The 10,118-nt window shown below is 46.5% G+C and overlaps 1 protein-coding gene and 1 non-coding gene across 2 annotated transcripts; both read right to left on the bottom strand.

Moving 5' to 3' along the window:
- Positions 1-1,948: 1,948 nt before the first annotated feature.
- On the bottom strand, positions 1,949-2,998 carry LOC121456778 (glyceraldehyde-3-phosphate dehydrogenase-like). The gene has a single exon (XM_041665230.1). The coding sequence runs from the start codon at positions 2,948-2,950 to the stop codon at positions 1,949-1,951; it is 1,002 nt and encodes a 333-aa protein (XP_041521164.1). The 5' UTR covers positions 2,951-2,998.
- A 6,048-nt stretch (positions 2,999-9,046) lies between these two features.
- Positions 9,047-9,118, bottom strand: Trnaw-cca. The gene has a single exon. It is a non-coding gene; the product is annotated as a tRNA-Trp (tRNA).
- Between the last annotated feature and the right edge of the window lie 1,000 nt (positions 9,119-10,118).

Genomic DNA, 10,118 nt, shown 5'->3' with positions numbered 1-10,118 from the left:
TCAACCATCCACAGAAGTGCTACTTGGTCAAGTTACACACTAGGCTAGATACAAAGGGGGGAGGCTATCCATGGGACCCCCTCAGAAGGTCTGTTGTTGGACTTTGGACTGCCAGTTCCCAAATAATGACACAGAGACTTCTTATTAATTATGAGAGCTTGGCCTTGGCTTAGGCTTATTCTCAACTAGCTCTTAGAGCTTAAATTAACCCATTTATAGTAATCTATGCTCTGCTGCGTGGCTCATTACCTCTCCTGCATACTGTATGTTCAATTTACTCCATGTCTTTCTGGTGAATTCTGCCCCTCTTCTTCCCAGAGTTCCTATCTCTGCCTGGAAGTCCTGCCTATGCCCTCCTGCCTAGCTATTGGCTATTCAGCTCTTTAAGCCAACCAGAAAATACCTTGGCAGAGACACATCTTCTCAGTGTACAAAAGATTATCCTACAACATTTTCCCCTTTTTGTCTAAGTAAAAAGGAAAGGTTTTAACTCTAACACAGTAAAACTATATACAGTAAGAACAATTACCAAGTAAGAATTATATTTACAATATCCAGTCCATTTATATTTAGCAAATTTGGAGAAAGTATTCTATTATCTATCCTATCTTGTCGAGTCCAAATATTTTTACCTAAACCACCTTCTATCATAACTTGTACTATCAAACTAAAAATATCTTTTTAGGCCAGTTGTGGTGGTGCACATGGATAGGATTTGTTGAAGGAAGCAGAGGCAAGAGGGTCATGAGTTCAAGGCCAGCTGGGCTACACATTTTTAAAATATTTTTTAAATAAACAACTTAAGCTTTTATGTCTCTCAACCCTTATAAACTTTATTTTTCTCTTTTGAGATTTTTAAAATATTATAACAAAGAAAATGGTAAAACTTTAACTATCTTTTCTCTGTCTTCAACCCCCATCAGAGACCCAAGAAGGATAAAATATTACCTGGATAAACAGAAAGTACAGAGAAAACTGTTTCCAAAACTATAGAAATTATAGAGACAGGTGCTGGAGAGATGGTTCAGCCGTTAAGAGCCCTGATTGTTCTTCCAGAGGACCTGAGTTCAATTCCCAGCAACCACATGGTGGCTCACAACCATCTGTAATGAGGTCTGGCGCCCTCTTCTGGCCTGCAGGCATACATGGGGGCAGAATGTTTTATACATAATAAATAAATAAAAGAAAGAAAAAAGAAATTATAGAGACCGATGGATGCTTGGACAGACACTCAAGGTTTGTCCTCAGCATCGGGGCACCCATCTTCAGCGTACAGGCCTAGACTATCTAACAAACTTTCTTATGAAGCAGGAGTTTTGAAGGACTGGCCCAGCTTGTCTTCGCAAAGCATGGCAGTCACCATCTTTTGTGCCCTGCTTGTCCAACTTGAACAGCATACTATCAGCAGTCGAGGCAAGGGCAATTTTTGCCCAGTGACTGACTTTGCCACAATGAAAGCAAATTCAATATGGAGGTTCTTTAACGCCCATCATCTTCCCTGAAATAGATTTGTGCTGCCAGGAGCAGATGTATCTCATTGTCATGAGAAGCCTGTGTTATTAAAACATCTTAAGTGCCTTATTCTGTAGATCTCTGCAGTGTTTAAAGACCACCTATCTATCCAAAATATATCTCTGTTTGACCTTGAAAACATACCTAACATGACTACAAGTTTGATTTGTATCTTAATTATCCTAAACTGTTTATAATAGTAGCCTTCAAGGACTAAAACTTTATCTATTTTTTTTGAGGGGTGCAATGAACTTTATTGATGGTATTCAAGAGAGTGGGGCTCCCTAAGCCCCCTCCTGCTATTCTGGGGGTCTGGGATGGAAACTGTGAGGGAGATGCTCAGTGTTAAGGGTTAGTTAGGCCAGGGACTGCTCAGCAGCCGAGGACCTCTCTCTTGCTGTGTCCTTGCTGGGATGGGTGGTCCAGGGCGGGCTTCTTACTCCTTGGAGGCCATGTAGGCCATGAGGTCCACCACTCTGTTGCTGTAGCCGAATTCATTGTCGTACCAGGAAATGAGCTTTACAAAGTTGTCATTGAGAGCAATGCCAGCCCCAGCATCGAAGGTGGAAGAGTGGGAGTCACTGTTAAAGTCACAGGAGACGACCTGGTCCTCAGTGTAGCCCAGGATGCCCTTTAGTGAGCCCTCGGATGCCTGCTTCACCACCTTCTTGATGTCATCAGACTTGGCAGCTTTCTCCAGGCGGCATGTCAGATCCACGACGGACACATTGGGGGTAGGAACGTGGAAGGCCATGCCCGTGAGCTTCCCGTTCAGCTCTGGGATGACTTTGCCCACAGCCTTGGCAGCGCCAGTGGACGCAGGGATGATGTTCTGGGCAGCACCACGGCCATCTCGCCACAGCTTCCCAGAGGGGCCATCCACAGTCTTCTGGGTGGCCGTGATGGCCTGGACTGTTGTCATGAGTCCTTCCACGATGCCAAAGTTGTCATGGATGACCTTGGCCAAGGGGGCTAAGCAGTTGGTGGTGCAGGAAGCGTTGCTGACAATCTTGAGGGAATTGTCATACTTGTCATGGTTCACACCCATCACAAACATGGGGGCATCGGCAGAAGGGGCGGAGATGATGACCCTCTTGGCCCCACCCTTCAAGTGGGCCCCAGCCTTCTCCATGGTGGTGAAGACACCAGAAGACTCCACAACATACTCAGCGCCGGCATCCCCCGATTTGATGTTGGCGGGATCTCGCTCCTGGAAGATGGTGATGGCCTTCCCGTTGATGACAAGCTTCCCATTCTCAGCCTTAACTGTGCCTTTGAACTTGCCATGGGTGGAGTCATACTGGAACATGTAGACCATGTAGTTGAGGTCGATGAAAGGGTCATTGATGGCAACAATGTCCACTTTGCCAGAAGTGAAGGCAGCCCTGGTAACCAGGCGTCCAATACGGCTAAATCCGTTCACTCCGACCTTCACCATCGTGTCTCTGGAACGAGGCAGGCACTGCACGAAAAGAAGCGGCTGTCTCTAGAACAGGGAGGAGCAGACAGGACTAGAACTTTACATTACAATTTTAAATGGGTTTCATAGGTACAATACATTACAGTGTGTTGTAACAAAAATAACCTCAAATATGTATCGATATACAAAAATCTATACCAACGTAAAATATTTGAGAAAAGTAGTTGGTTTTTTGTTTAAAAGTAGATTCAATAATCTTCCCTTGCATCCTATCATTCCTATATCCCCCTTTTTTATTTTCTAAAGGAGTTTCCTGAATCTAACCTCCTTTGCTTAATTTCTTCCCTGATCCTGACCAATAGCAACTTGCAACCAACATTCCCCCCAAACAATAGCAAACATCCATAGCCCATCAAATGATCAAAAACCACCCACCCCACCTTTCAGGAATGTGGACATCGTGTTCTTAAAATTACTTCCTGTTGTCTTTGGGTGTAGCATCTTTAGGGGACCCTCTGAAAATTGGTGTAATGGTCAAGTCCTGGGAGAGCTAACATTTTTGTTGCTATTGTTTTGGTTTTTTTTGAGACAGAGTAGTCCTGTCTGTCCTAGAACTCACTCTGTAGATCAGGTTGGCCTCAGACTCACAGAGATCCCCCTGCCTCTGCCTCCCAAGTGCTGGAATTAAAGGAGTGCACCACTACCAGCCAGCCAGGAACCGCATTTATCTTCCCCAGCTCTGGGAAGTTGGTGGGCCCAAGCTGTGGCCGGCATTTCTACCTAGTGCCTAGTGCTCAAATGCTCAGCTGCATAGCAGGCAGGGCCTCTTAAAGGAGCTGTATGCTGTGAGCACCAGGATCACCTGAGAGACATCAGTTACTAGGAAGCCACATCCAGCTCTGTGTTTGGAACTTTATTTTTTCAGCTTTCTCAGGCTCTGTGTGGATATATGTGCCATGCGCTGGGCACCAAGTATTGTCAGACTTTCTTTGGACTGCCAGTTCCCAAATAATGACACAGAGGCTTCCTATTGATTATAAAAGCTTGGCCTTAGCTTAGGCTTGTTCCCAGCTAGCTCTTAAAACTTTAATTAACTCATTTATATTAACCTACATTCTGTCACGTGGCTCATTACCTCTGCCCGATACTGGACATTCGACTTACTACTGCTCTGCTCACAAGTCTCACCTATCCTCTCCTGCCTAGTTATTGGCCATTCAGCTCTTTATTCAACCAGTCAGAAGATGCTTGGGAGAGACACAGTGTACAAAAAGATTATCGCACAATAGATATCGCAGTAGGAAGACAGGGTATAAGGCCAGGGACAGAAGGCCACCGATGGTATGCAGAAGCCAGACACAGTGCCCTGCCCAGAGCCCTACAGAGAAGGTCTCTGTCTACATGGGCTCCTTCCTGTTTTGACACAAGTCACCCGAGAATGTCCTGTTCTATGTCACTTACATACTTGCACAGCGCTGAGGACCTGGACCTGACTGGGGCAGCAAGGGAATGAAGAAAAGACAAACACACAGGGAAACTGGGATCAGGTAGACCGGGTGCTCTGAAGCTCAGTGTGTTTATTAGACAGTTCAACAGAGAGGCAGGGTTACTGCGTACAGAAGAACAGGGAGCTGGGGGGTTGCAGCGTACAAATAAACAGAGCAGCAGAGTTAGTATATACAGCAAATGAGGAGGCAAGTTTAGCTCATCTCAGTTAGGAGCAGCTATGGGGAGCATCATGGAGGAGAAAGCCACAGTAGACACTTTCTGCACACTCTGTCAACATCTGCACACAGAAGGTCTTGCCATCCCCCTGAGCTGCATCCTAGAGGGAAGATTTTGCCATTTTCCCATGGGTCTGAGGCTAAGATCCTTGACATGGCTGTGCCCATATGAACTACACACAGCACCCAGGACATCACTCACTCAAGGCTTCCTGCAGATACTTACAACTGAGCTGTTTGTTGTAGATTAAGACTGTTCTCTTCCTGTCTCATCAAGGTTTTCTGGCTGCTTGGGTTTCCTGGGGCTGCATATTGGGTCTACACTTCCTCTCTGCCCAAAATTTGGCTAGGCTCAGAGGTATGAGCCTGTGAGCACAGCTATTGAGAAGGCAGAGAGGGCTTCCGCCTAGAAGTCCAGGAAACCCCGCTGCAATCTGGATGTTGGGCGGTAGTGGGAGGAAGGGTCTTCTATCTGACTGGAGCAGCAGAAAATGGAGAAATGACAGACGCACATACAGAGAAGCTGGGATTGGTTGTGCTTTGCTCCTTGATAGAGACACCAACATCAGGGAAACTCAGCATGTTTATTACACAGTGGAAGGAGGAGGTGGATCAGCTAATCTCAGCTGGTGATCTCTGCAGGGGAGCAGGCTCAGGCTATAGTCTGTGGAGAATCAGGAAGTTGGCCTGGCCTAGCTATCTTGAGAGGTGAGTGTCATAGGTCTTACAGATTAGAGTCTGTGTGTGTGTGTGTGTGTAGGTGGGGATAGATCACAGGCTTGGTGCATGCTGGGCACTCTACTAACTGAGCTACATTCCAGCCCTTATCTCTAGGATGTGAATTTCCTACTGTTGACACACTTGATGCCATCTAAGCCAGCGAAGAGTCTAGTCTTCGTCTTCTTCTTCTTCTTCTTCTTCTTCTTCTTCTTCTTCTTCTTCTTCTTCTTCTTCTTCTTCTTGCGCGTCTTTACTTCTACGTTATGTTTGTTCTTGATTGCATGCTATTCTTGTTCAGTATTTCACTTGTTTTCATTCAGCTAATGAAGTCTGCATTTCCTTTGCTCACCAGTCCTTCAGTAGTCAGACCTTCTGTAGATCTTCCTCCTTCCTGAATCACGTCCATTACAGTCCCTCTTGGAGGGGTGTGGTAGGTGTATTTGTTTCCAAGTATCTATTTTTTTTGGGGGTGGGGCATCCAAGACAGGGTTTCTCTGTGTAATAGGCTTGGCTGTCCTGGAACCTCGCTCTGTAGACCAGGCTGGTCTTGAACTCACAGAGATCCACCTTCCTCTGCCTCCCTCCCACCCCTGGGAGGGTGGGATTAAAGAAACCCTCCCAGCCAAACGTCTCTGTTCTTGAGGTTCTAGGTTGGCAATTGTTCTCCTTGAGCATTTGGAATTGTGAGAACAGCTTTCCCAGTTTCCACTTCTGCTGCTGCTGATAATTCTGTTTCAGTCCAATTATAATGTGTGTTTTTTTATAGATAATCGACAGTGTTTTAAAAATACTTCTTTATTGTACCATGCCATTACATGGTGTCTTGTTATGTTTCTGATGCTGAGTAATAGCAAGTTCAAGGAGGGGAGGTCTGTTTGAGCGTGCAGTTCCGGAGGGAACACAGTCCGTCATGGCAGGGGAAGCATCACAGCAGGAGCATGAGGCCAGCCTGGCGGTCAGAAGCACAGTGATCAGTTTCATCCACAGACAGGAGACAGCAGAGAGAGAGAGAAAGAGAGAGAGAGAAAGAAAGGGAGAGAGAGAACGGGAAGTAAGGCCAGACTATGAAGCCCTAAAGCCCACCCAAGTGACATGTTTCCTCCAGCAAGGAACTGCCTCCTAAAGGCTCTAAAACCTCCCCAGACAGCACCACCAACTGGGGACCAAGTGTTCAAATGCACGAATAAGTTGGGGACATTTCTCATGCAAACCACGGAATGTGGGGGTGGGTGTCTTATATCGGGCTTAAGATACATTGCCCTCTGCAGAGTAGGGTCTTCTATGTTGTCAGGCCTGAAAGCAACAAACCACCATCTCTGCTCTCTGTTGTCTCCCTTGAATGTTGCCCCTCCCCTGCTCTGTTATCATCTTCCTCAGAGAAACTATTTAATTTAGGCTTAGATTTTTTTTCATTCTGTTTTCATGATCTCAACAGTTGCTCAAACTTTCTGTCTCCTTTGAACTTTGTAAGTTCTCAGTTCAGTCTTTGTGCGAGGCCTCCACCATGCCCAGTTTAATCCTGTCTGGGAACAGAAGCCAGCGTGTCAGTCATGCCAAGCTCGCTGCTGAGGGAGCCACCTCCTCAGCCCCTTAATATTCTTGTCCTTTCAATGCTATCATGAGTAAGGTTCATCTGAGACCTTCTCTATGAGAAAGCTAGAGGCCACGATGTAAGGATGACATCTCCTCCAGAGGGACTTTATCTCCACCTCTGTGCGCCTCTGTCAGTACCAGACAAGTGAGTCAGGTCGAGTGAGTCATACTTAAAGCTATCTTTTATTTTACTTATTTTTTTAAACTACTTATTTATTTTTATTTTATGTGCATTGGTGTTTTGCCTGCATGTATGTCTGCGTGAGGGAGTTGCAACCATCAGAACTGAAGTTACAGGCAGTTGTGAGCAGCAGTGTGGGAGCTGAGACTTGAACAGACTCTGGTCCTCTGCAAGAGCAGCCAGTGCTGCTAACAGCGGAGCCATCTCTCCATGACCCCATGGAGACTACATCCTTTTGGTGAGAAAGAGCATTTGCACACACCACAGTCTCTTCTTTTTTGTTTTCCTGATGTGATACACTGTCCTAGGATTGATGTGTATAATCCTGTTTATGGTAAACTTCATTATTTTTTTAAAAAATTGCAAATAAATAAAAATATCATATACCAAGATTAATCAGAATCATAGAACTCAATGAGAAATTAAAATTGGCAATCAGAATAGAAGCTGAGAAGCTTCACATTTAATTATACTTCATGCGTATATTTTATGCACTTATCCACCCCTTTTCTTGAAACGAGGTCTTGATATGTAGCCGAGGCTAGCCTTGAGCTTGCACTTCCCTGCCTCATCCTCCCAAGATCTAGGATTGTATTCCTGCCACCACAACAGAGTCGCCATTCACTTCTACATACAGATACACATTTCAATACCAAATTACTTACAGCTTGACTCTTTCTAAGCTGGAAATCCAAAATGCTTCAAACCCCAAAACCTTCTGACCAGTGACATGATGCCGAGGTCAGCCCGAAAATTCTACACCTTGGCTTCACAGGACAGGTGGACATAGCAATTATGTGTGAAACGTAAGTGGATCCTATGTTTGAATTTGAGTTTCAAGTTAAAAATATGTAATTACATGTATATCAATATCCTGGCTAGTTTTATGTCGTCTTGACACAGTTAGAGGAATCTGAGAGGAGGGGGCCTCAGTAGAGAAAATGTCTGCAGACAGGCAGTAGGCAAGCCTGTAAGACAATTTCTTAATGATTGGTGGAGGAGGGCCTGACCTGGTGGCTGAGACACCTTGGGCAGGTGTTCTCTAAGACAGCAGGCTTAATACGCCATGAGAGCAAGCAGCACCTCTGTGGCCTCTGCGTCAGCTCCTGCCTCCAAGTTTCTGCCCTGTTTGAGTTCCTGCCCCCAGCGCTTTTGATTGAACTGTTACATGCAACACTGAGTGAAATAAAAAGTTGCTTTGGTCATGGTGTTTCATCACGGCAATAGTAACCCTAAGACAGCCTACATTCCAAAAGTTTTCATAAAAATCTGAAACAGTTCTGGTTCCAAGCACTTTACATAAATGAACTCAATTTCAATTTCATGTTTATAATTTTGATGCAGCATACTTTTATTTTCTGCATCAATCTTGCGGGGGAGGAAGAGAATGAAAACAAAGCTATTAAGAAAAAAACATCCAGGTCTAATGGTTGTAACTGGACTTGGAGGGATTAGGATGGGGCTAGGATGTTGAAGACATGACCTCCCGAGAGATAATCATCGCGAAATCAAGAGAAAATGAAACTCCAGGCAAACCCGGAGAGATCTATCTTAAAGCACAGGTTCAGCATTGATAGCTCACACCGGACTAGGAAACCTGGGGGTGGGGGGTTCAGCCCGAGGGGCGAGGCAGGGCTCTGACCTTAGAGGCTGAGTCAGCGCACCTTCCCTAAGGTCCCACCTCGATTCAGTTACTGCTGCAGCAGCGCCTCCTGTCGGTCATCGGGAATCATCGCTTTGCAGAGCGTTCGGGCGTTCACGATCTCGAAGAGAAAAAGTCGTACTTGTCTTTCACGGTGTAAGAAAGACGGCTTAATCCGCTACTAATCCAATTTCGTCTTTAAGGGTTTGCTGTACTTTATTCTTCTTGGCGAAGGAAAAAAAATGAACCAGAGCTGACCCCGACGTGACTTGAACACGCAACCTTCTGATCTGGAGTCAGACGCGCTACCATTGCGCCACGAGGTCACAGTCAGCTAGTGACTCTGCGTCGCTAAAGGCCTCGCTCCACCGGCTCGCTCCTGAGCTCCGGGATTCCGGATAGAGCGTCGGCGCTCGCGGATGTAGGGAAGGAGTTCGGAATCCCGCGGCGCCGGCCAGAACCGCCGCGCGGAGGCTGCCCGGTCGCCAGGCAGCGACAAACGTTTGGCTCTTCCCCCTCAGTCTCTCGCGGCGACCCGCCGGGGACACGAGCGAGCGAGGGGGCGCCGAGGAGGAACTGAGGGGTGCTCGGGAGCCGGGGGCGCCCGGGGACTGTGGAACCGGGGTACCCGACTGACGGCGGCTGGGATGCCGCGGGACCCGCCTGTAAGATGGCGACCGCCTCTGCGGCGGGCACGGGACGGCGGGCCCGGGGTGACGGAGATCGGGGACCCCGGGCCCGGGGCGGCCGGTCCGGGAGGGTGGAGATCAGGCCGGTCCCGGCGGGCACTCGAGCGCCGGCTCTGGTTCTTAGTCCCCTGTCCCCTAGGAAGAAACTGGGCGATGCCCAAGCGAACGGCTAGATGAACAAGCAGGAAAGGTGCGCAGCTTTATTAGCTATACAAATAAGCATTTCTTTGAGAAAAGAACAACACGCGGAATAGTAGTAAAACAGAAACACTAGTATTTCTCGGTGCTGTTTCTTCGTCCCGATTGTGACCCGTACGTATGCTAGTGCAGAGATCGCACACAAAGTATCCGAATTTTCACGAAGGGCAAATTCCTAACCAGCACCAATAGCATGTGTTTTTGGATATTTTGAAAGGCCCAATAAATACACACTCATAAACTGAGGAACTCTTACCATCTTAAAATCTACTAAATGATATCTTTGGATCTATTGAACGTTTCATAAAACCTTAAAATGTTGCTTACCCAAAACATTCACGGGGCCAAGGATAAAAAAAAATTCATCAAACTATGTAATTTAACATGAGATACAGATACATTTTTAATGATGATTTCCTTCCTACGTAAAGTGTCTCCT

This window comes from Microtus oregoni, unplaced genomic scaffold, assembly GCF_018167655.1.
Source record: "Microtus oregoni isolate MIOR12 unplaced genomic scaffold, Mior012 000015F_ref0000493, whole genome shotgun sequence".
In the NCBI taxonomy this organism is placed as follows: domain Eukaryota; kingdom Metazoa; phylum Chordata; class Mammalia; order Rodentia; family Cricetidae; genus Microtus; species Microtus oregoni.
The sequence above is the reverse complement of the archived record's forward strand: the minus strand, read 5'-3'. Positions and strand labels throughout refer to the sequence as shown.